Below are 26,845 nucleotides of genomic sequence, written 5' to 3' on the forward strand. Positions count from 1 at the left end.
ATAGTACAGGTAGGAAAGGGGGAAGGGCAAAATGAGTTTCACAAAGTCCACAATTAGTCAATGGTAGAAGATAAGGTATTCTGACTATGCCTTGGTAGGGGTTTTTCCATTTGCCAATGGCTGCTGCCTTTCATTTAATTTCATTTCCATCCTTCCTCTCACCTTCTCCCCTCTTTCCTTCACCATTTCGTTGAAGGAGGAGGAAGGGGAAAGGGTAGAGCGTGAAGGTGTTGGGAGCTCCTGAAATGATGGCAGGAGGAAAATGAGGAAGAAAGGGGAAACCAGTTGTCCCTGAAGACCAACTTTACCTCCTCCACTCTTCATGTCTGCCTCAGGTTGTCTATGGAACTAGTCCTACCCTAAATTTTCTGTCAGGATCTAAGTTTGGACAATTGTATAGCAATAGAGGAAATCAGGTGGCACAATGTATAGTATGCTGTATCAGGAAGAATTGAGTTCAAATTCAGTCATGTGATCCCAGGTCTCTTAACTTGTCTGACTCAGTTTCCTCAACTATAAAATTTTATTTATTTATTTAGGTTTTTTCCAAGACAGTGGGGTTAAGTGGCTTGCCCAAGGCCATGCAGCTAGGTAATTATTAAGTGTCTGAGGCCAAATTTGAACTCAGGTCCTCCTGACTCCAGGGCTGGTGCTCTATCCACTGCACCACCTAGCTGCCCCACTCTCAACTATAAAATTTGAGGCTGTTGTAGTTGGCACCTACCAACCAGATTGGTTGTGAAGATCAAAGAGATAATATTTGTAAAATGGATCTAGCACATGGTAGGTCTTAATAAATATTTGTTCCTTCCCACTTTATCAATTACAAAGCATTTAATATAATGTACAGGCTGCTTCCAAAGCCTTAATGTAGTTATAAGCTGTTAGATATTAATTATCTCACTTGATTCTGACAACCACCCCCTGGAGTAGGAACTTGAAAGAGCATTATCCCTAATGAGAAAACTGAGGCATCACTTAATCTCAATTAACCTTTCAACCTCAGAGAGATAAAATAACTTGCCCTTGTTCACTAGTCACTTTCTCCTTATTTTCACACTTGGTACCATAGCTTCATCTCTTTGCTACTTAGAGAGATCAAGATCAAGAGATGTCTCTGGTCCTCAGTTTCCTCATCTGTAAAATGAAGTTCTTCCCAATATTAACATTCCATGTTCTTATTTTATTTTTAGTTTTTTTTTGTTTTAGTTTTTGCAAGGTAAATGGGGTTAAGTGGCTTGCCTAAGACCACACAGCTAGGTAATTATTAAGTGTCTGAGGTTGGATTTGAACTCAGGTACTCCTGACTCCAAGGCCAGTGCTCTATCCACTGCACCAACTAGCTGCCCCTAACATTCCATGTTCTAAGGTCCTTTCCAATTCTGGGATTCTATGTCCTAAGGGCCCTCCCAGCTCTGAGATGTCTGACATTCTGTGTTCTAAGCTTCCTTTCAGCTTGGATGGTCTTGGTTCTGTGTTTTCCAACTCTGATGCTACATGAGGTCTGTGAGTCAATCCTTTACAGTAAATAAGCAAGCTGGAGAATCCATTTCCCAGCTCTGACCTCTGACACAGTTAGGAAGAAGGGAATGGAAAGTTGAGAGGAGTTTTCCCTGACAGCCTCTTTTCTAGAGCTCCAGTTTTGGGCCATTAGAGATTACTAAAATTCATATGTAAATGAAGTCACCAGGATTAGTCTGATTGCTGGAAGAGGCTGTCTCAGCCAAATTCACAGGCCTGGCCAGGAGACAGGATATTCTTATGAGATATGAACCTTTGTGAAGGCATGTAAAAAACCAGAAAGTGTTAAGTGGATGAATGGTTGTGGGAATACCAGGTACCCCAAAGACTAATTGGATATGTATGTAATATTTTATTGTTATTATAATTATAAATTAGGTTACATTCACTATTTTACAAGAATATTGAATTGTAGTGAAGGAAAAGTATAAGATATGTAATTAGACATGTTTAATTATATTAAATTAAAAGTAATTTGGTACTGGACAATTGGTTTTCATTTCAATTTTTTTGTTTCAACATATTCCTTGAGATCCTCCTCTCTCTCCTTCCCCAATCTCCGCCCCCAACCTCTCTCCCCCCAATGAACTCATATTTTACTTATAGAGGACAGCAGAGAATAAGGAAAAACTATAAGGAGAGAAATTTACTCTCTAGATTTATCTGGTACACTCTTTTTAGAAGGAAAATGTACTTTGGAAAACAGTTCTGCCAGATCAGTTTGACTTCTAGGTTGAACCAAAAGATCAAGATTGAGCAAAACTTTTCCTCTGACAGCTTTTTCCCATCCATCCCAGGATTAAGTCTCCAGCAACCAGATCTCCTTGGTATGAAATTCGGGTGGTGACCAATAGCCTTTCTCACCATCTTTAAGAGTTGTACCCTTGACAATCTCACTGCCCTTTCTCTCCTTGCTTTGATTGTCCTTCTCCCTGCCTTATGAATGCAGACTGTGAGGGCTGGAAGGAACACCCTTCCCATCATGTAGTCCAATAGCCTCACTTAACAAAGGGAAAAATGTAGGGAAATAAGCAAGAGGTAATGATTTATCCTGGGTCATAGAATATTTTGGGATTGGGATCTATACCATAATGTAAGTATACTGAACCTAGCCTTTATATAAGTAATTCAATGAATAGAAGTAAAGTAATTTGGGGAAGGAGGAAGTGAATAAAACATTATAGTACTAGATAAATCCTATCAATCAATTTATAACACTACTACCTGTCATTTATGTAGTGCCTCAGGATTTACAAATGCTTTCCTCCCAGCAATCGTAGGAAATACATAGGGCAAATATCATTATGGTCCTTTTAAGAATGAGAAAATGGAGGCTCAGAGAGGATTAGCAGTTTGTTTAAGGACACAGAGGTAGTAAGTGGCAAGGCCAAGACTAGAAGCCAGGTCTTTTGATTTCTAGTTTAGAATACTTGCTACTGTCTGGATAATCTAATCAGAACTATTGACATTTTATAAGGAGGATCGATTCTTTTTTTTTTAGGTTTTTGCAAGGCAAATGGGGTTAAGTGGCTTGCCCAAGGCCACACAGCTAGGCAATTATTAAGTGTCTGAGATCGGATTTGAAGCCAGGTACTCCTGACTCCAGAGCTGGTGCTTTATCCGCTACACCACCTAGCCGCCCTGATTGATTCTTTTTTTTAAAAAAATAATTTTTATTTTCAATTTTGGTTTTTTCCCCTCCCTTTACTTCCTCCCCCATTCATTGAGAAGACAAGAAATGATACCCATTCTAATTTTCAATCATACAAAACATATTCAAGAGAATATATATTTTCATGAAACAATGACTTATTTATTAGACCTTTTAATTTTCTAACTCCTTTTTTGTGCATTCAAAGTTTTATTAATTCTTATGTAACTCTAGTTTGGGACAAGATTGTTCTTGCAATTTAAAAAAGTTTCGATTTGCAGTTTTTAGTCAACAAAACTTCATTAAGCATCTACTATATAGTAGCTGCTTAATAAATATTTATTGAAAATCTGACATATGTGCTAAATGCTGGATAGATAAAGAAAGTTAAAATCCAGCTCAGTACCTTACAATCTAATGAGAGTGACAACTTGTAAATAAGGAGTTAAATGAAAGATAGAGGGTGATATTCCTCATATTTGCAACTCTGAATGCTATGATACTCTTCTATTATTTGATAAACTATGACATGATCAGACATTATCCAATCATTGCCCATAAAGGTTTTTCCCCCGATCTTCTCCCCCTCCCTTCATTTTTCTGAAATGAATGCATCATCTTAAAAATATTTTGGTATAAAGAGGTCTAATAATGATTACATCTCGAGGAGCTTATCCTCCTAGTGGGCCACTGACCCACTCTTTATAATTCTTGTTATATAATGCCAGATTATTCTTCCAAAAGATTGCATTGATTTACAATTTCATCAACAATGCAATAGAATTTCTGTCCTATCACTGCCCTGAAAGCAGTGGAATTTTTATCACTTTGAACTTCTTCCATACTTCAAGGGAAATGATGGTTTTTATCCATGTGGATACTCTCTCCAATAGTAAATAGTAAATAGCAATTCATCCATATCTTCTCATCTTGTGCAAATCTTGTCCCTGTCCTTCTAGAAATCCTCCCTGGGTGTCAGTTAAGTATGCTGATGGCCTTTCTTTAGATCTTTTAATATTGAGTTTATTCCACTGGATTCCATAGGTTAGCACTTTCTTTTATCATATGATTGCTTCACTTCCTTTTCTTTGGACCAGATTTATGATTTCATTGACACAGGAAGACAAATCCTGCTGAGGCAACTGCCTCTACCTATGTACTGATTGTTGCCTGCTCTGCAGTAAAATCTTAGGAAGTTTGTCTGTGGCATTGAAAAGTTAAATGACTTATCTAGGGTCACACAATCAGAATGTCAGAAGACAACATTTGAACTTAGGTTTGCCTAACTTGGAGGCTACACTATACTATTTCTCTCATACATTTCCTAGATACTATCTTCAACACCACTTCTCCTGTGGAATTCCTGATTGGCAACATGCCACAGCCTACTAGGTGGTGTAGTGGATAGGGTCTTTGCCATAGAGACAGGAAGATCTGAGTTCATATCCTGCGCCAGGTACTTTAGTCATTTAACCTCCCTGTCTTGCCTAAAAAAATGAGGATAATACCATCTACTCTTCAGGGTTGAAAATAAAATGAGATATTTGTAGAGCTCTTGGCAAACATTATAGCACTAGATAAATCCTATCAATCAATCAATATCAATCAAAAATCCTATTATGTGCCAGACACTGGGGATACCAAAAGAAACAAAGACAGTCCCTACCCTCAAAGAGCTCATGTTCTAATGGAGAAGACAAAAAAAATACACACTTGTATATATGCATTTATGTAATATATATATACATATATATAAGTTCACATATAAGTTATACACAGGATAGATAGAAATGATTAGCATGGGGGAGACACTAGAATTAAAAAGGATTTGAATGCTAACTACTGTTACTCCAACCATTGTCCTTTGGATGACCTACAACTTTAAATCTTAGGAGACTATGGTGTTCTGTGTTTTGTAACTATATCACAATATCACTGGAATAATATTGAAGTTAAAAAGACAAGTCTTTGTTTCATGGGGGAGCTTAGCATCATTAAAAGCACTGTGAAGTATTTCAAAGGCAATCCAGTCTGCTCTCCCCTTACTGTTCATTTCTGAGCCCATCTTATTATCAATTTGAAGAATCTCTCCAAGATATATATGAATGGTGAACCAGGTCACTGGGTCTGACTGCACATTGTCTTCCCTCTATTTGAGACTTCTTGAGTGGATAGTTAGACCAATGTGATATACTTCCTTAAGTATTGCTTAATGATTACCAAAAACCAACCAAACAAAAAATCCAAAACCCATTTGACTTGGTAGAGAAAAATGTAACTTTAAAGAGTCTCTTCCAACAAGGAATCTTCTATGCTAAGATCATTACTTGATAGATGCAACCACCCAGATAACTTTGTTCAATGGCTCTTCCATGTGTATCAACATCAAGTGAAACATCAGATAGGAAGTCAAATTCATTAATGTCATGGCAGATATCTTATACAAAAATTTAAACAGAAGAAAACTTTTATTGTTAGAGAAATTCAATGGATTTTTCTGTTTGTGGATGCATTATATTGATTATACTGAGTCCCACAACACTACAGAGTCTTTTCAGTAAGACTCAAAGTCATTTAAAAGAGATGCCTAGTCAAAAGGATGAAGAATATGCACTGCTTAGATTATCTCAGATTAATTGTATAGGTAGCAACTCAGTTCTTTGATGTATGAATATTGGATAGGCGCGGGAGATTGTCAGTGACTAGGGTCTAGAGTTCAATAGGAAAAGAATATCTGAATCACACTTGGAAGCTTGCATGGTCCTTTCATTGATTCCAAATTCCTTGTTATGAAAACCACTTTTTTTCTGGTGATGCTCCATGAGTGAAAATAATAGAACCTTAATGATCTCAGAAGAATCAGTTACGGGGGGCTCAAAGGGCAGGGAAAAGATGAATGGTGGGATAAACAGACTTCCATCTATTATTGAGGATGATTTGCTTGGTAGAATTAATTTAAAAAACATTAAAGATTTGTATAACTACAGGTAGCTATGTGGTATAGTGAATAGAGCATTAGCCCTGAGTCAGGAGGACCTGAATTCAAATCCCACCTCTTAATAATTACCTAGCTGTGTGACCTTGGGCAAGTCACTTAACCTCATTGTCTTGCAACCCCCCCCCAAAAAAGATTTTTTTTTATAACTGAAAAAAGTGGCATACTGAGGGGTCATACAGAACAAATGACAAATAGCTGCTGTCTGTCTATGTCTATGGTGTAGTGGTTCAGTGTAATAATAATTATACTGGTAATAAGAATATTAAAAGAACTAGAGTAAAGATTTTGATGTGTTGGCTAGATCATTCATGAATGATCTTTGGAAAGTCAGGGACAAGAATTATAGGAGATAAAAAAAATTGTGGATAGTCTATGATGTGCACAGGTGGAGTTAATATCTATCTCAATAAGGTAATGTGCCTATTGAGTCAAGGGAACAAAAGTTAAAGTATTAAAAGTGGAAAATTATACTATTTATCTTTTTTTTTCATGAGAATACTTCTAATGTTTCCTCCTTGTAATATTTTCTCTTAGTTTCAATAGATAATTATCTTATTTAAAAAAATTGTATTCTCATACTCTATTTTAAGAGCATTTTTAGAAATCAGAAGGAATGCTATATTATATTTTGTAACTATTTATATAATTTTATATTAATAATTTTATTGTTGTTATATTATTTTCATACTTTTCCTAATATTGCATCATCATTGAATTCTTAGGAAAATGCCTACCTTTTGACCTAGCAATGCCACTACATTCCAGAAGAGATGAAAAACAACAAGGAAAAGGACCTATGTGTATAAGGATATTTATAGCAGCTCTTTTCTGATGATGAAGAACTGGAAATTGAGGGGATGTCCATCAGTAGGGGAATGGCTGGTATGTGGTATGTGATTATGATGAAAGTCTATTTTATTATACTAAATGATGAATAGGAAACTCTCAGAATTCTTAGGATGAATCTAATTTGACTGTAATTATGCTATTTTTGAATTTTTTGGCTATTAATATATTTTGTTTGCTATTTTTATGGCATTTAGTATTTTTTATGTTTTCCACTAGTTCTCTGTGGAGAATATAAGAAATAGAGAAGACAGATGGATAGCCCAAGTTTTTAAAATATTTCTGAGAGATTAAAAACATATATAGGGGCGGCTAGGTGGCGCAGTGGATAGAGCACCTGTCCTGGAGTCAGCAGTACCTGAGTTCAAATTAGGCCTCAGACACTTAATAATTACATAGCTGTGTGACCTTGGGCAAGCCACTTAACCCCATTGCCTTGCAAAAAAAAACCCCCTAAAAAAAGCATATATATATATATATATATATGTATGTATACATACATATTATACATATATTTGGACATGGTCACAGTGTGAATTTGCCTTGTTTGACATTACATGTTTATAAAATAGGTTTTCTTGGCTTTTTTTTTTTTCAGTGATGGGAGGAGTAAGAAAGGGTGGAAGAAAGAGAATTCAGATCTCCATAAAAATAAAATAAAATTAAATTGAGTTTTAAAAAGTATATGTTCTTTTGATATTCATGATCTTTTGTTCTTCTAAATGAATTTTGTTATTATTTTTAATTAAATAACTAAATTAAATAACTGAATAAAATAAATAACTAAATTAAATAACTAAAAAGTTATTTAATCATAATGGTGTTAAATATGTAAATTAATTTAGCTAAAATTGTCATTTTTATTATATTGACTCTACCTATCCATGAACAATTGCCATTTCTCCAATTATTTAAATCTGATTTTATTTGCATAAATTTTTTCTAACTTTGTACATATAGTTTCTGGGTTTCTTTTGTTTTACTTTATTATGCTTGCATTATATTGCCTTTCTCTTTTATTTTTGGTAATTTCAGGGTTTTTTCTCCTTTTTTGGATTAAATGTTAATCATTTTTAAATTTTTGGTGTTAAACACCCCCCAAACTTGGTTGAATTGTTTACTTTGATTGCTTCTAGAAAATAGATAACATGCTTACTTTTGGTAGTTGCGTTTCCTCAGAAGCCTTTTATGTTCACTGAGCAAATTTTGACATATCCAACTTGAATAAGACAATAGAAAACTTGCTGGGTGTTGAGACCTCAGACCAGGCCAGGGTCAGATGTGACTAACTGATGACCAGGGGTTCTGCAACTAAAGATGGAACCAAAATGGAAGAAACTAGGGTTTGGAGAGAAAGTGAAATACTGAGCTGGGAACAGGTTAGGAAGTGAGATCTGATCAGCTTATAAATGAATAGCAAATATACCACTTTCCTTCTGTTTTGAGGAGTCCAAGGGATTCCTTGTGGAATGAGAACAGCACCACTGAATGATGATAGAAGATAGAGTACTAGGCCTAGACTAAGGAAGATTTAGGTTCATATTTTACTTCTGGCACTACAATCTATAAGTCATGAGCAAATCACTTAAACTCCTTGAGCCTCAGTTTCCTCATCTATAAAATGTGAAGGTTGGAATAGTCTTTAAAGTTCTTCTTGCTCTAGGGATGATGTAGAATAATAGGTAGGATAGATAGCAACCACTTAAGAATAAATGAAGGGAGAATTTAATATCTGATTCAATTTCATATTATTGCTTCTTAATCAGTTTAATTAAGTGTGCTTGCTTTGAATTTTCTGTTCTAGACCAGTTATCAGTGGGAGCTCTTGAACTGTAGGCCTAAAGAGATGACTACCCCAATATTGCCAGGGAACTGGATTGGGGAGTAATGCTGACAAGGGAGTGGCCTAATGCTAATGTCTATTTTAATTAATTTCTCCCCTTATAGTAAAAATTTCTTCTTTCTGTTTTCCTTTGGTTTATTAGTTTGTAGTTTTTCTAATTTCCTTAAATGTGAATTCAATTAGTTTAATTTCTCTTTTAAAAATTTATTGATCAAGTCATTTAGAACCATAACTTTGCCACTAAGTATTGATTTGGTATATGTGTCATGGTATTATTTAAGTAATTTTTTTTATTATTTTTTCAATTTGTTCATGAGTTCTTTTCTTGTTGAGTAAATTGTTTGGCAATTCCCATGCAAGCCAATGCCTTTTGTTCATATTATTATTGTTTCTTTCTAGTGGAATCACAGACAATTGCAGATGAACCACAAGATCAGCTGACCTAATGGCAATGGAAGGACTTTTCAATTGTGTCTGACTCTTCATTACCCCTTTTGGGTTTTTTGGGGGGGCAAAAATACTGGAATGGATCATTTCCTCCTCCTACTCATTATACAGGCAAACAAGTTTAAGTGACTTGCCTTGGGTCACACAGTTAGTGTTTGAGGCCAGATTTAAACTCAGGGAGGTAAGCCTTCCTGATTCCAGGCTTGATGACTACCTAGTTGCCCCCTATGATATGTGAACAATAGGATATTATCAAATCATGATAAATGGAAGTCTGCAGACATTCAGAGAGACTTGGCTGAATTTGTGTAAACTGATGTGGAGTAGATCCCTGTGACCACAATAACGTAAAGAGAATCATCACAGGAAAACGCCAGACTTCTGCTCAATGGAAGGCCCAGTTGAGACCCTGGAGGATGGTTGCTGCTGGGTTCATGCTTCCTGCCTCTCAGCACAGAGTTGTTGGCTCTATGTGTAGTATGAGGCTTTTATTTTCAGATACGGCCAATGTATTGATTTGTTTTGATTGACTGACCAAAGAAGGATTCTATTAGAGTCCAAGATGAGGTCATTGGTGATAATTGTGTAAGAAAAGAACACCAATAAAACATTAAAAAAAAGATAAATGAGTGCAAGCTGTTTGTGGTCTATTACTGATGACTTGTGAAGGAGAGATGGTATCAGTCATGGATGAGACGAAAAGGAGCTGGGCTGGTTATGCAAGGAGAGTGAAGAAAAAGGTGAACAGTTTGAGTGCTGTATGGATGGCCACAAAAATACAAAAAAAATCCAAACAAAACCCAGAGAAAATACCTGAGTTCGTTGGTTAAGTCCTCTCTGGAGGATTTGGGGGGGTAAGTGAATAAATGTAAAAGCATTTATTTAGCACCTATTATTTACACAATGGGGAAAACAAATATAAAAGTGAAAAATTCCTAGTCATCAAGGAGCCTATGCCCTAATGGGGGAGATGATATATAGAGAATGGTGGTCCAGGGAAGGGATATTTGATCTGGGGAGTCACAAGGTAGCCATAGGACAATGAACTGATATATCCTTTCCAGAAGCAATGGTAATATTAATTTCTTTTAGGGTGGGTGAGGCAATGGGTTTGCCCAAGGTCATAAGCTAGTAAGTATCAAGTATCTGAGGCTGAATTTGAACTCAGATCCTCTTGACTCCAGGACTGGTGCTCTATCCACTATGCCTCCTAGTTGCCTCCATAATATTAATTTAATACTGGCTTTAAGAGATACAGAGTAAGAGGTGAGAGGATACATACATATATATATATATACTGTGGCAGGGTGGTGACAGGATGCTGGATGGATGACTGGATATTATGTACCACAGAGACTGGGACCAGTTTAGGTAGAGTGGGCTAGGTGAGTTTGGACTCACTCATCAACCAGGGCAGCCAAGTTCCAAAGCTGGATGGATCAACGGAGGGAGAGAGGGAAGATATGGAATCTGGAGATCAGCCAGAGGGTAGCTGCTCCAGGTGGAGAGAAGGGGTGCCACACAGAGCAGATGGAAGACCTTATGGTGAAGGTTATGGACAAGAATTGCACAAAAAACTTGCACAAAATTGCACACAAAAAAAACAGAAAACGACACAGATGGACGTGATCTATCCTGGTGGAGGCACTAAGCCATCCTAATGAGGTTGTGGGTCCAATGAATGAAGTATTTCTATTTTGATTTCAGAAGTCTACATCATACTGTGTAAGATTTCTAGCTTTCCAAATTTATCTAGGACTTCTTGTGTGCTGAAGAACATGATTTTTGTGAGTCTTCCAGTGAGTTTTTGAAAAATACATTTTGGGGCAGTGGATAGAGCATTGGCCCTTGAGTCAGGAGGACCTGAGTTCAAATTCTATCTCAGACACTTAATAATTACCTAGGTATGTGACCTTGGCAAGTCACTTAACCCAAGTGCTTTGCCAAAAAAAAAAACCAAAAAAGAAAAATAGGTATTTCCCACTTTTTCCCATTAATCTCCCTTCTCCTCTCCCTTCTCTTTCTCTCTCTCTCTCTTATACTTCCTTTCTCTACCCCCTTTCCTCTCTCTCTTTCTTTGCCTCTCTCTCATTCTTCCCATATCTTTTCCCCTATCTCTTTTATTTCCTCTCTTACTTCTATCCCCTTTTTCTGAAATCTAGCTGGACTTAACAATTTATTCAAGTTTGTAACATTTTTATTTGTTATAATAAATTGTAGCTGACTGCTGGAATCTTCTCAGATTATTACTTTTTCTACCAATTTCAGTATATGAAGATGTAAATATTTCCTTGATCTAATCCTGCAAACTAATATATAACCTAAATATGTGAGCATTACATTCAATTCAGATTGAATGCTTTGCTGATGCCTCCCAAATGTAAAAAGCAGGGAAAGGCTAGCATCTTGGGTGGATGCTCTAGCTGCTAGAGTCTTAGCATTTTGAATCTCAGAGCCTAGGTTTGAATCCTGCCTCTTCTATTTATTTCCTGTGAAATTCTAGAAAAGTCCCTTAACCTTGCTGGACTCCAGTTTCTTATCTGTAGAATGAAAGATTTGGATTAGATGCCTCTGAGGTTCCATCCATCTCTAAGTTTGTGATCCTATTGTGATAACTATGCCCAAGTGATTAATTGGTTCCCTGAAGGTCAGACCTATGACACTGCCTATGTCTATGGAGATTTGACTCCTGACTGGTTGAAAGACAGAGGTCTATAATATGGCAGATGCCTATAAGAGAGAAAAACTTCAGAGGGAGGAAATCAGAGAAGCACTTTTGAATGGCTAATAGGAATCTTTGGGCCTATAGGCATGTATGAAAAGCTGCATCCCTCAACATGATCCTTGATTCCAAACATTTGCTTCCACAGAGACTCCTAAGAGCAGACTGTTCCAGGGAGATAGTTCCTGCCCTGGTTGAACAGAGATTTGATTTTGCTTTTGAGTTAAAGAGTCTGGTTTCTCATGTGTATTCTATCCTAACCTATATCCTCCTTTTTCTATTTTACAACTTGCTTGAATATATTTGCTTGCTATCTGTGATTATCTTTTATGTAATAAGCATTTGTTGAAAAGGCGTTAATCTGGCCAAGTATAATCTGTTACCTACCCTTCCCCAAAGGAACTGACTTTATCCTAAACTTTGGAAAGAGCATACTGCTCCTGTTCTGCAAAAATTTGACATGAAGTAGAGTTATAATCTTACACCAAGATCTCTCTTAGAAATAGGAGAGTAGAAGAGTGAGTGCCCAATCCTCCTGCTCTGCCCAAAGGTAGAAATCACAGTATCCCTGAAGACAGGGTGCGCCAGATTCCAGATCAGATCATATCTATCTAAATATATCCCTGAAACATGGGACAACCCAGGTTTCTGTGGCTCAGGTCAAACCTATTAAACTACAATCCTGTTATGATTAATGGAAAGAGATGAAAAAAAGGAGAATGGAATCGGATGAGAAAACATGGAGAAGTCTGCACTAGTGAAGGGAATGACTATACCAATAAAATTCTAGGTCTATTAGAATATCTTATTTCCTCAAAAATGGTGATGTTTCTTATCCTTTTTGGAGTGTGTTCTAGGAAATCGGCAATTCTGAGGTCTTCCCTCCTGACCCTACCCACCAGATACTTGGTCTTTTTTCTCCACTCTTATTTTCTGAATTTCTTCTGTGCACGCTGATCCTGACGGATGAGAGTTCTCCATTTCTAGGATGACCCAAACAAACTTCTTTGGCCATCTTCATGTCATGAAACTTTAGCTTCAAGAAAATTTCAATCCTGAGCCTGAAGCCTGTGTACCTGACAGATGAGAGCTCATCACATTTAGCTGAAGTCAGATCCATCAGACTCTTCTCCTTCCATCTTCACAATGTACTCCAGATCACATCTACTACCCCCTCTTTGCACCTCCCCACCACCATACCTCCTCCTCCTCCTCCTTCTTCCTCCTTCTTCTTCCTCCTCCTTCTTCCTCCTCCTTTTTCATCCTCCTCCTTCTTTTCTTCTTCTTCCTCCTCCTCCTCCTCCTTCTTTTCTTCCTCCTCCTCCTCCTCCTCCTTCTTTTTTGGCAAGCAATGGGGTTAAATGACTTGCCCAAGATAATGCAGCTAGGTAATTATTAAATGTCTGAGATCACATTTGAACTTGGGTCCTCCTAATTCCAGGGTCGGTGCTCTATTCACTGAACCACCTAGCTGCCCCTCTGTCATACCTTCTTCCTCTAACTCTAGCTATTTGGAAGTTTTTATTTTTATGGGAAATTTTTAAATGAACACTTCTATTTCTGGAAATATCATGTCAGTCAATTGCGCTATGACTTCACTTATCATTTCTGATTTCCCAAAATAGCTCTCCTTGGTCACTACTCACCTCTAATTGTGCTGCCTTTCCTTATTAAAATGTAAGGATCTTGAGGGCAGGGAATGCTTTATATTTATATTCCTATCACTTAGTGTAGCACTTGGCTTATAGTAAGTACTCAATAAATGCTTTTTCATTCATTCATTTCCCTTTCATTTGTATAGTCTATCCATATTTCTCCATTGAAATATTTCAACTTTTTGAAGACAATTCAGTGAAAGGTTTCAGTTACAGTCCTGCTATACTTTAGGATCATAACTTTTAGGACTTTAGAGATCATCAAGTCCTACTCCTTTATTTTACAGATGAAGAAACTGAGGGACAGAGGGAAGGGGCTTTTGCAATTTAACCATAAAGTAGATAGCAGAGCAGGTTTTCTGACATCAATCCTAGTGTTCTCCGTTGCCCTCATTATATTATACTGTTTTATTTTTAGATTTTTGCAAGGCAGTGGGGTTAAGTGGCTTGCCCAAGGCCACACAGCTAGGTAATTATTAAGTGTCTGAGGCCGGATTTGAACTCAGGTACTCCTGACTCCAGGGCCAGTGCTCTATCCACTGTGACACCTAGCCACCCCAACCATACTGTTTCTTTACTGTACTATATTTTCCTTGGTGTCATTTTCCTTTTTTTTAATCAAACTTTTTTCATTCTCATTTGTGATTTCTGTAGCTACATTTCTTAGTTTCATTTCCACCCAGTGTTTGTGCTCAACTCGCCTTTCTTACTTGAATTCCAGTTCCTTGAGCGATGCAGTGTTCTATTTCAAACAAATCTTATTTCAGACCTGGAAACTGGGCTAAGATTGAGATGGGGTAGGGGTAAGGGGTAAGGAATATGTACTTACTAAACATCTCCTATATTTGCCAAGCATCATAAGTATGCCTGGGCAAATATATGTCCTGATCCTCACAACCACCATGGGAGGAAGGTGATATGCCATTTCCTCAGTTGAGAAAACTGAGCCAAATAGGGGTTAAGTGACTTGTCCAGGGTCACTGGTAAGCAGTAAGTATCTGAGGTTGGATTTGAACTTAGGTCTTCCTGACTTTAGGCCCAGCACTCTCTCTACTTCATCACCAGCTGCCTCTATGATTTAAGCCCTTGGGTCTTAAACAAAGGATGAGTCCCCTGTTTAGAAGAGGACTGGGATAGCTGTGGTATTTGGGGTAAGGGGTTAATTCCCTGCTGAGCCTTTTATCATATTCTATCTCCTGTTTGGAGTTATGGTAGTGGTCTTCTTTACCACTCATTTCTAGATAGACCTTGGGTTGAGGCTCAAAGAGATGTGAGGAGAGAAGTTTGATGCTGATCTCACAGGTTTGAGTTTGTGAGGTTGATTCCTAAACTTTCTTCCTAGGTGTTGGGTCTCTCTTTTAAGTCTGCTCTTACCAGGTAGAGTTTTGTACCTGGTTTGTGAATGTGTGTTCAAAAAATAGTTAGGCTTCCCCATAGGCCTGATGAACTGTTTATTTTGGGTATGGGGAGGAAGGGTTCAACCTAGTAAATGCACGAGCCAAGTCACCCCCTGCCCTATAACCTTTAGGAGCATTGCGTAAAATGTTCAGCAAATATTTATTAAGACTTTTAACTTCTACAGAAGGAGACATAAGGAGGGATGTACAACAAGAGGTCAAGGAAATGAAAAACTAGGTTAAGGTGAGGGAAGTTGGGGGAAGGGAGAAGTGGTAAGATATTTTATTCCTTTTTAATTTTCCTTATCCTCACTCATACTCCTGACACTTCTATCTGGATAAATTTTTGTATCTATAAAATGAGGGAAGTTGGACTAAATGATTTCTAACTTTCTTTCTACTCTTTTGACCCTATGATCCCAAGCCTATCACCTCAGATGATATGGCAAGATGTGCAATTTTGAGAATCCACCCCAAATATTCACATAGACTATTTGTACCCAACCTTCTGTGGGAGAGCCTTCCAAGCTTATATTAGTCTAATCAACCAGTCAGACACACTGTAACTTGACTCTAATATAATGATATCATTTTGGTCTTCTTTGAGAACAATTACCTTATGTTACCTTGTGTCTTTTACTTTTAATCTAAAAAATAGAATAGATCCTAGATACTTCAACAGTGGGTCACTAATCTGATCAAGTGTGGAATTTCTAAAGTATATACACTTAACTGGGTTGCTAAAGCCCTCTCATCCGCAATTTTCTAATTTTTTAAAGCAGACAATTGTGAGGAAAGTGCTTTGTAGAGCAGATAGACTTAAGAAATCTGAGTGAATATTATAAAGTATTTGTACATTTTAATTTGCTGTTAAGGTGAAATTTAAGGATATTTAAGATCCACTCCATACTTGAGGTCCCTGAAATGAAGGACAGCTCTGACCTCTGCTTCAACCAATTCCTCAAGACTGGTCAGATATGGAATCCTGGACTATCTTGGATGGATCATGGCTATATAAAAATCCAGAGATTGTTTAAAATGTCATTTACCTCTCCAGGGTTCTGTTTTCTCTTGTATGTTAATTGGGGATGAGAACTGTCAGTCCATCTCACTTTTTTGGTGTGTGAAGAAAATTCTTTGTTAACCTTAAAGGGTTTTAGCATTGTGAGTTATTGTGAAAAGAATCATAGGCTCATGAATTTAGAGTTGAAAGAAACGTTAAAGGCCACCCAGTCTGATTTCCCCATTGTATAGATGAAGAAACTGAGACCAGAGAAAGGAAGTGAATTGGCAAGGGTCACATTGAAGGTTGATGGAAAAGCTTTGCTCTGTTTCATTAATTCTGACATTGCTTCATCTACTGGAAAGTCAGAATTCACAAAACTTGGATTAGAAACCTTGTTAGACCACTTACCATCTGTAAATGCTTGGAAAAATCATCATATTTTTGACCTTCACAACACTGGGGTTAATGAACCTGGCAACTCTTACCTCGTATGGTTGTAGAGGCAAAAAGTGCTTGTAAACATTGAAGTAATAGAAAAATGAAAACTGTTATATAAGGACACATTTAAAAATATAGGCTTAAGCCTTCCCTTACACATTTAGACTTTCCAATAAACAGTATATACATTATTCAACTGACATTGAAATTCCATGCATTGACCTATCAATAAGAAGGGGCAGCATTTTGGGATAGGATGCTATCACTGGTTATCTCCCAATCCAAAGAGCCAGCTGAGGCTGGTAGCTTTCTATCTATATGGAATAATTCTGAATGTCCATGGTACTGTGAAACCTTTCCTCAAAAGAAGAAATATATACCCTGTTAAAAACTATCTAGTTTGATGAAGTTATATTATATTATGGACCCTGTCTGCCAGCAACACGGTAATAGTTGTTCAGAGCTGAGAGAGCCCTTAGAACACAGAGTGTTAGAGCTGGAAAGGATTGTAGAAAATGAAATGTTAGAACAGGGAAATGTTAGAAGGGATCTTGGGACCTAGAATGTAGAATGCCATAGCTGTAAAAGGCCTTATAAAAGGCAATGTCAGAACTGGGAGAGACTTTGGAATAGAGAATGCTATTTTTGTAAGAGCACAGAATGCTAGAACTGGGAGAATTATTAGAAGACAGGATGCTAGAGCTGGGAGGACTATTAGAACACAGGACGTCACAGCTGGAAAAGATCTTAGAATATATGTCAGAGTTTTAAGGGATCTTAGGACTAGAAAGTAGGATGTCATAACTGTGAAAGGTCTTAGAACAGGGAATGTCAGAACTGGGAGAGAGAACAAATATAGAAAGTTAGGACTCGGAGGGGTCTTAGAACACAGAATGTCAGAACTTGGGGGAATCTTAGAACAAATGGTGTCAAATCTGACAGCTTCTTAGAAGAACAGAGAATAGTTGAGCTAAAAGTTTCCTTAGGATAAAGAATTCAGAACATCACAAGAAGGGAACTAGTTGAGTTGATTCTGTCAAATAGTACAATCTATATATTATCATAAATTAGTCTGAATTACAGATACAGAGACTCTAAACTCTATTTCTTCAGTCACTGAAGAGCAGTGTGGTCTACTGATAAGAGCTCCAGATTTGGAGTGCTGCTGACATTTGTTTACCTGTAAGATGTTGGGCAGCTCATTCACTGTCACTGGGGTTAGTTTCCTTAACTATAAAAAAGAGGGAGTTTGGTTAGAAACCCCCTAATCCTTTCAATCTGGAAGTTTTGTGGCTATGTTCTAACTGCACAGTCAGTTCTAAGTTCCACGAACCTATGAAGTGTAGGCATCTCCCATGACCTGGCAGATTCTTCCCTTAGATACAAATATTGCAGAGATTTGAGATTTCATTAGGGTAGATGCTTTTCTAATGTGAAGGTAAATTTAGCTCCCATTTCTCATAGCAGGAGGCTTTTAGAAGTTTCTATGACCAAACTGTCCCCTGGTGGCTGGCCTTTTGATAGTGTCTCTGAGCCCAAGTTTACATCCTTAGGAGAGAGCCTGCAAAAGATTCCTGCTTCTGAACTGGGGATCACTATTCCACATTAAAGTTTCCCAAATACTTTTTTCTTGTCAAATCTGAGAGGCTGAACAACTGACCATCCAGGTCAAACACTTAAAGTCTTTTCTGGCAGCACTCACCAGGTCTTGGGTTCTTGGGGCCCTACCTCTGAGAGCCCAAGGTCACTAGCAAGGTAAGGCATCAGAGGGATACTGGCTTTTGTTTCTGAAATGTCTCAAAATCCACCAGTTTCCATTTTTATGAAATTGGTTAAAATAGTTAAACTTAAAATTTTTCACTGGCACAGGCCTTGTAGAGACCTCCTTGTTTCAAAGATATTTGCTTACAGACCTTAGATCTTAGAGTCATAGTTAGTGATGGAGGGGACCTTAAAAGTCATTGAGCTCAACATAACTCATCTTATAGATGAGGAAACTGAGGTATGGAGAGATCAAATGACATGTCTAGGATACATAGCTAGTGAGGGTCTGAAGTGGAATTTGAAGTCTAGTTTTCCTGGACTCCAAGACCAGAACCCATCTATCACACTATTCCCTCAATCTGAAATCATCTGCATTTCTTCTTAGGGTATGGTAGCATGTGACCACAAGGTTGGACAGAGTCACTTAGCACAGCTATATATTTTTCTAGGGACATGAGTGAAAGAATCTTTTTTTTTTTTAGGTTTTTGCAAGGCAAATGGGGTTAAGTGGCTTGCCCAAGGCCACACAGCTAGGTAATTAAGTGTCTGAGACCAGATTTGAACCCAGGTACGCTTGACTCCAAGGCCGGTGCTTTATCCACTGCGCCATCTAGCCACCCCAAATGAGTGAAAGAATCTTAACAAATGTTCTATCTCATTTTTTGAAACTTAATGAAGAAAACCTGCTTAGGGGAGATTTGGAAATGGTAACTGTTTAACCTGTTTCATTCCAGTATGAGTAGAGAGCTGGCATAAAAAAGAGAGCATCTTGGTTTGGACAAAATCTACTATTTTGTTTGATAGTTATTCTGGGACTTATTCTCTCAGAGACAACTGTGATTTCTTGAGGATGAACTTAAATGAGAATAAGAGACAGAGCTGGAGAATGATCAGAATTTCAGAGCTTGGAGAAACTTTAGAACAAAGAAAGAATATCTGATCTGGGAGGGCCCTTAGAACATCAAGTGTCAGAGCTAGGGGGCCCTAAGAAAATGAAATGTCAGAACTAGGAGGGTCCTTAGAACACAGGATGTCAGAGCTGGGAGGGCTTTTAGAACAAAGAATGTCAGAACTAGGAGGGTCCTTAGAACACAGAATGTCAGAGCTGGGAGGACCCTTAGAACACAATGTCGGAACAGAGAGGACCCTTAGAACATGAAATGTCAGAGTTGGGAGGGCCCTTAGAACACAGAATGTCAGACTGGTGGGGGGGGAGGAAGGTCCTTAGAACACAGATTGTCAGAGCCGAAAGAAATGCTAGCATAAAAAATATGGAATGTCAAGCCTGAAAGAAACCTCAAAAATAGGCTATCAGAGCTGGGGAGGGGTTGTACCCTCAGCAGTTATCTGCTCCAGTCTCTTTATTTTATAGAGGAAGAGACTGAGACCCAGAGAGGGAAAGTTACAAAGTCACACAACTTGTTAGTGCTAGAACAGTCTAGACCTTGGTCTACTAGATTCCAGCTCAACATTTTCCAACTACACCATGCAACTGCAATTCATAGTGTCAAGAACATTTAAAACTGTAAGATTTAACTCAATTCAGTACTTTCTCTTTCCAACCTACACAATGTTCCAGGGACTAAGGAACTTGGGCTTTGTCAGTGCAAGTCTATGTCTATGAGTAATTTTTTTTTTTGTCTTCGGAGAGGTGAATAAACTCTCAAACTCACATGAGCTTACAATCGAAGAATCCTTAGATTGGCCTCCTCATTTTAAAGAGGTGAAGTGACTTGCCCAAGCCCACCCAGAGATCAATAGCAAAGATGGGACTATTACTCAGATCTTGGACCCCTCAGTTGCATTGCACAACACTCGATTGTTAGATGAGCTTGGGTGTTTTCCAGAGTTGCTGACTGCTTTCACTGAGTGATGATTCAGCCTCAGGGCAGAATTTCTGACCTGGATGTAGAGGGAAAGGCCATTGCCCATCTTGAGAGTTTGGTAGGGGTAGGAACTGGGTAAAAAGGTTATGTCTTAATCATTTTTTTTTCATTTTTCCAAGGGCTGCCTTTGTCTCACAAAGAGAGTTGGAGTATTTATGGCACAGCCTTTCATTCCCTCCTTTTTTAGAAAGTATGCTCTCCTTGGGAGCAGGATAGGTGAGGAGCTATTGTAGGAAGCTGGCAGCAACCCAGGGAAATAGCTCCTTGTGTGAGATGCTAGGCTGACCTAGAGACCTCAGTTATGATTCCTGGAACTTGAAGAACAGAGAAGAACAGTGGTTAGAAAAAATCCTGGGTTTGGGCCCCAATCAGTCCATGATGCTTTCAATAATCCTGAGGCCCTCCAGTCTCATACTTCTCTTCTGATAAAGAGATGTGGTCAGCAAACCTTTGGGTTCCTTCTGGATCCCACATCCTTTACAATGAAAATGGAGCAAGTGGGACTATAGAAAAAAATGAGACAAATATTCATATATGCATGGAGTTTATCAGTCTTATCTAGGAATGAAATTTCTGCAGGTTTCTGTCTTGCTTGTCCCTTAAGGAACTCCCCAGCTGTTGCCAGTTTAGAAAAACTTCCTTAGCATTGCTATACTTTGTAGAATAACCAGATGACCTGGTTTCAGTGGCCTTGGAGTAGAATTGTAATGGGAACAAGAGCTTTTAGATCATGGGAACTGCTCCAGAAAGAGTACAAAGTATCCCATACATCCATTGCTTAAAGAGTACTGCCTGCCTCTCCTGTTTCTCCTTCTTAGCTTCTTAGAACCATAGGTTTTTGGAAAAGATGCCTGAGAGTAGTCTTACCTCCCCCTCACCAGCTTTTGCTGATTTCCTTTAGTGACCTCATAAGGCAGACTGTGCTACTGTGGACAGCTCTCATTATTAGAATGTTTTCCTTTACAGTTAAGTTGAATTCACTTCCCCATGGACATCTGTCACTCCTTTGTCCAGTACTGCTTCCTGGAGTCAAAGAGAACAAGTTGGCCCCTTTTTCCATGTGACAGTCCTTCAGGGATCTTGTACTTGGGTGGAAAAGTGAAAGTTCTTCTGAACTGTAGGACAAGTATATATGAACATTCAATAGTATGGTGTCACCTTCTGTCACATCTGCATTCCTGGGATCACAGAACAGATTAGGAAAAATCTTTGAATGTCATCTTATCCAATTCCCTCATTTTACAGAGAACGAAACAGGTCAAAAAGAGAGTCACTAGCAGAACTGAGACTTGAACTCAGGGTTTCTGACAATGAGTATACTGTTTCTTCCACTACACTTTGAAATTCTGTATTACTAGACACAAGGTGTTAGGGCTGAATTCCAGGCAACCACCCCCTAGGAGGAGGTTCTTTGTGTAAGGGAGAGCTGAGTTTCTCACTAAGGAGAACATTAAAAGAGAGGCAGTTTATTTCTATGGTGAAGAGGTATCCTTTGTGATTGATTGTCCATTGGAGTGGCATCCACAGAAAGGAGAGGTCTAAGTAGCATCCTGATCCCAAATCTCTTCTCTGGGACCAGTTCAAGGCTTTTTTAAAAAAATTCTTTATTCTTCCTTCTTTCATTTTCTTTTTCTCCCTTCCTTTTCTTTTTCTTTCCTTTTCTTTCCTTCTCTTTCCCTTCCTTCTTTTCTTTTTCTCTTTCTTTCTTTCTTTCTTTCTTTCTTTCTTTCTTTCTTTCTTTCTCTCTCTTCCTTTTTTTTTTTTCTATAGGATGAGACTGTTTGGGGCTGGAAGGGACTTTAGATCATTTAGTGCAACTTTCTTATTTCATAGATGAGGAAACCAGGACTCAGAGAGTCAAAGTGTCTTTTTGAAGGTGACCCAGGTAATCGATCCACGATTATGTTTAGAGCAGAGTTCTACACTTCCCCCAGGTAACAGTTCTTGGGGAGGTGCTTGTAGGGAGAAGTTATCAGGGTAGGTCTGATTCAAAATGGATTCACTGCCTGGGAGGACCGAGAAGTTAAGTAACTTGACCATGGTCATACAGCTATTATGTGATAGAGACAGGACTCAGCATAGGGCTTCCTGACTCCAAGACTACGCTGAGCTCAGTCTGTCTGGTTATGTCCATTTGGGAAGAGAGATCTATGAAACTCAAGGTGAGCTTGTGTGTGAAGCTTGTTAGGGGAGTGTCCATGGCAGAGACTGGTGGGTGCTTGGAGAAGTACTGAGAAGAAAACCAGCGTGTCAGCTGGTGCCTTGGTCACTGGCTACATGGTATTTAAAAGAAATGGTCATGGATCAAGTTAATGAGAGGATTTGAAATACTGATCTGCCTTCACATATCATTTAATTTGGGGCTGTAATCAGAATAAGGAGAACAGGGTGAAGGCTACTGGAGATAAGGACAGATCCATTCAATCTCCACTTCTTTCTTTTCTGTTTATATCCCTTTGAGGGATGAAGAGTGGAAAAGGAGGGGGGGATGGAGGGTGACCCTGTTTGAGAAAGTGCCAATACTGAACTGTTAAAAAAATAAAATATTTTCAAGCAGCTGTAGAGGATGTGAGATGTCTAAGACAGATGGGAATTGGTGCCCTTGGTAGGATGGCATTCAGAATGAGGTGGTTATGAGCTCTGGTGGACACCAGGAAGGGTGTACAGGAAGCGACTGGTAACTGGATTCCTTCTTGCTTCCATGTCTGGGTGCTTGAATTCATGACATGCTAGAGGAAGAAACATAGATTTCATTAATTTTAGAAAGAAAAAAGAAAGACAATGATAGATATAAAAGAGGGTGTTCTCACTCATTCTACCTTCTTTCCCCTCTACTCACTGGTCATGGTAGGGAAGTTGTAATACTTGCTTTTTCTTGCTGCTTTCAGACTCTTCTTCCTATCTAAGTAGCTTCTTCTTTGAAATTCAAATTTATCATCCAACCATATCCTAGTGGCTATTATCTATTAACCCCCAGGACCTTTGGTGTACTGGTAACCATTTAACACCAGCTCTCCAGAAACAAACAAACAAAAATGTCCAAACCACATTCTTTTAAATTTAACCTGCATCATTAGATATTTCCCTTACTGCTTTCTTATGTGTAGAAATCAACAAAACAATAAATCAAGTGGTGATTTGTAGCACTTACTAATTTCCAAAATATAAATTATAATGTATAAAATTTAAATGACATTTATGAAAATTTAGCAATTGGCTCTCAAGTACTAGTATAAGCTGGCTCCAGTACACTCCTTCCCAGGACACTTTTCTTCTTTCCCTAATAAATTGTCTGGCTTACAATTTTTCTCTTTACCAAAATTCCTGTTTTTTGTACTAGGGGACTTCAACATACATATATATATACAAACCTAACCTCCCAGTTCCTTGATCTATTAGTTCTCAAGATCTACTGCCCTATTCTACTGTAGCCATTCATAGAAAGTCATACTTTTGCTTTTACCATCACCAACTTATGAACTTCAATACTCCTTTCTTCGATCATAATATTCTATCATTTAATTTTTTTCCTTTGCCATATGACCTCTGTGCCTGTTCTTCATTCTCACTATAATTGGCAATTTTTCCTCCCTCAGTTTTTTCTCAAGCCATCACCCCTGGACTGGTTATTCTTTCTTCCCTTCTCTATCTTGATTTCTTGGTGTCAATTAAATTCCACATTATCTTCCACACTTGAGAATTCCTTGTCCCTTTGTCCTATCACCAATCATACCTTGCAAATCCTAATTTTGGATTGCTCTCATTATCCACTGTCTAATTTTCTATTCACATGCTGCTGAATGGAGCTGGGGAAAAATCATGAAACCACATTGACTACAAATGTATATTACATAATCTCAGCTGGGTTCTCACTGCTTCTAGGCAATCTTTTTACACCTCCCTGCTCACTTTACTATCCCACTTACCACAGCAGATATTTCAGAACTTTTCATCTCTCCTTAAGCCCTCTTTCACACTTTCACTCTTCTTCTAAACTCTCTCAGCTAAAGACCTAGATACATATATCACTGAAAACTTTAGTACATTGGTTAAGGGTTTCCTTTTCTCTCCTCCTCATCTTACATCAATCAGACATCTTCCTTCAGCATCTTTTCCTTCACCCTGTCTGGTGAAGAAGTGATATTCCTCCTTGCTAAGACCAGTATGTGCTCTAGATCCTATCCCCTAACTACTTTTCTCTTCCCTTGCAAATTGCACCTCCCTACTACCATCCTCTTTCTTTCCCAAATCTTCAAAATTTCCCATCTATTGGCTCTTTTTCTGCTCCCATTCTTGTCTTCCCTTCAAAAATCCTTGTTTGATTTGATTGTTCCCATTAACTATCATTCAAGATCTTTCTGCTTTTCTGCTGATGTCCAGAAAGTCACTTTTACTAATTGCCTCCACTTTCTTTTCTCTCACTTATTATTTTTTAAGAATTTTTATTTATTTAAGGCAATGGGGTTAAGTGACTTGCCCAAGGCCACACAGCTAGGCAATTATTAAATGTCTGAGGCCCTATTTGAACTCAGGTTGTTCTGACTCCAAGGCCGGTGCCACCTAGCTGTTATTTCTTACTTATTATTAAACCTTCTTAAGTCTGGCTTCCAACCTGATCACTGAATTGAAACTGCTTTCTACAAAGTTATTGTTTTTAAAATTGCTGTCTAATGATTTTTTTCTCAATCCTCACCCATTTCCTCTATGCATTCCTTCCACACTGTTGATCACCCTCTCTTCCTGGATACTCTCCCCTTCTAACATTTTCTTTCTTGGTTCTTCTTTTACCTGACCATTCTGACCATTCCTCAATCTTCTATGCTGGGTCTTAATTCAGGTTGCACTAATTGTGATTGTCTCCCAAGGCTCTGCTCTAGGTCAACTTCTCTTCTCCCTCTACACTATCTTTCCTCTGTCTCTATCATCTCTATGCATGATTCCTAGATTTATATATCTAACCCTAACCTCTTTCTTGAGCTAATTAATTCCAGCACTAAGTCTTCTCTTTTCTGGATTAAATGTTCTCAATTTCATCCATAGTTTCAAGTTATATGTTAGTTATTATATTATTGTTACTGTTTGAGGCTGGATTTGAACCCAGGTCTTTCTGAATTTAGGTCCAGAGCTACCTAGTGTGAAAGTTCCTCCTAGCTCTATTTCTATGCTCTTTTGACATCTCTAAGGTCTCTTGAGGTTCTGACAGTCTATGAATTTCTGAAATAAAGAGCTCATCCCCAAATTTTGTCTACAAACCTTGTTTCCTGATCTTCTGTGACCACTGAAGACCTGTTGAGGAGACAACAGAAGTTGACAATAAGGTATCATTGTGTGTATCACCACTTCTTCAATATAATAAGAATTTGAGATGTCCAGGTGGGCCCTCCCCTCTAGGTCTCCACTAATCAACATCTGTGTTCTCCTTTACTTGAGGTTGATAAAGTTCATCAGCTAGTGACCATCCTTCTGACCAGGAATGTCCCCATGACTAGTGAGATGGGAGGGTCCTTCTGGAAGTAGGCATATTGTCTATCACACAAAATAACATTAATCAGAGCCCGTATCCCACAAGGCCTGGTTAAACCCATCTGGTCAAACCCAAGATCTCCTCCAAGCTTTTGCACATGAGAAGAAAGATGGTCAGAGTGGGAGATGCCTAACAAACTCTGGGTCCAACTCCACAAAAAGTTACTCAGCACTGCTATATATATATATATGTATATACATATATATATATATATATGTATATATAAAACCCCAACTAAGACCACATCATATGTGAGATGTTGTGGATACAAAAGAAGAAAATAATGCAACTTCTGCCCTCCAGGAATTACATTTTACTGGTGGGAAAGAGGGTTCACCATAGATACAAACAAGTAAATATAATATCATATAAGGAAAAAAGAGCACTAAGGGTTGGGGCAATCCTACCCAGGGTCAGGCGCTGAGCTGAACCCTTAAGGAAGAGAAGACTTCTGGGAGGCAACAAGTTTCTTTTTAGATATGAGAAAGGCAATTGGGCAAATGTCTGGAGCTAGAAAGGTCAGTTTAGATAGAATGGAATGTGTATGAAGAAAAGTAATATAAAATAGGACTAAAAAGACAGGTGAAAGGCAGAGTATAGAAAACCTTAAATGCTAAACTGAGGAGCTTATATTTTGGGCAATCAGGAGTCACTGAAAATTTTTGAGCTGAGTAGTGACATGCTTAGACCCATGTCTGAGGAAGACTCCTTTGCCAAATTTGTGGAGGGAGGGAAGATGTTCTTGCAGTTCTTAATCCTGTCTTCCTCAGTTCTACTTTCTTTCCATTACACCTTAATGGTGAATAACTAACAATCTAGGTCAGCAGAGTAGGATCCCTCAAGGGAAGTGATGGAGGGGAACAGAAGGGGAGGGATGGTGGTGAATAATGGCAGGGAGATTAATGATTGATGAAATAATAAAGGGGCTTTTGGAGGCACTGAAGGGAATATTAGCTCAGGTGTGTCCTACCATTCTAGAAAGGCTTTAGGTACAATTTCAGCCACAGTCTCCCTCCTAGCTAAACAGAGAGTGACTGAGGATCTTTCTTCAGTCACACCATCTGGTCCCACCACTGATGAACACAGGATCTTTGACTTGCTATAAGCAACCTCGGCCAATTTGCTCTCCTTTGGCATCCTTCTGGTC

At 38.3% G+C, this 26,845-nt stretch overlaps 1 protein-coding gene and 1 long non-coding RNA gene across 5 annotated transcripts in view; one reads left to right on the top strand and one right to left on the bottom strand.

Annotated features, from left to right (window-relative positions):
* LOC141500662 (uncharacterized) overlaps positions 1-25,868 on the top strand; it is a 56,640-nt gene extending 30,772 nt beyond the window's left edge. Inside the window, exons 3-4 of one of the 3 annotated variants that reach the window (XR_012471991.1) lie at positions 6,893-7,059; positions 9,259-25,868. This is a non-coding gene — a long non-coding RNA (uncharacterized LOC141500662). Of the gene's footprint in view, positions 1-6,892 lie in introns of all 3 variants that reach the window. The other 2 variants (XR_012471990.1, XR_012471989.1) reach the window with 2 other exon arrangements.
* Positions 15,127-26,845, bottom strand: part of ATCAY (ATCAY kinesin light chain interacting caytaxin) — a 78,522-nt gene continuing 66,803 nt past the window's right edge. For both annotated transcript variants that reach the window (XM_074204048.1, XM_074204049.1), the window contains exons 12-13: positions 25,428-25,460; positions 15,127-22,903 (exon numbers count right to left, since the gene is read on the bottom strand). In XM_074204048.1, coding sequence (XP_074060149.1) covers positions 22,894-22,903; positions 25,428-25,460 — 43 coding nt within the window. In that variant the 3' untranslated portion in view covers positions 15,127-22,893. The remainder of the gene's footprint in view (positions 22,904-25,427; positions 25,461-26,845) is intronic.

The sequence above is a fragment of the Macrotis lagotis genome, chromosome X (genome assembly GCF_037893015.1).
Source record: "Macrotis lagotis isolate mMagLag1 chromosome X, bilby.v1.9.chrom.fasta, whole genome shotgun sequence".
NCBI lineage: Eukaryota > Metazoa > Chordata > Mammalia > Peramelemorphia > Peramelidae > Macrotis > Macrotis lagotis.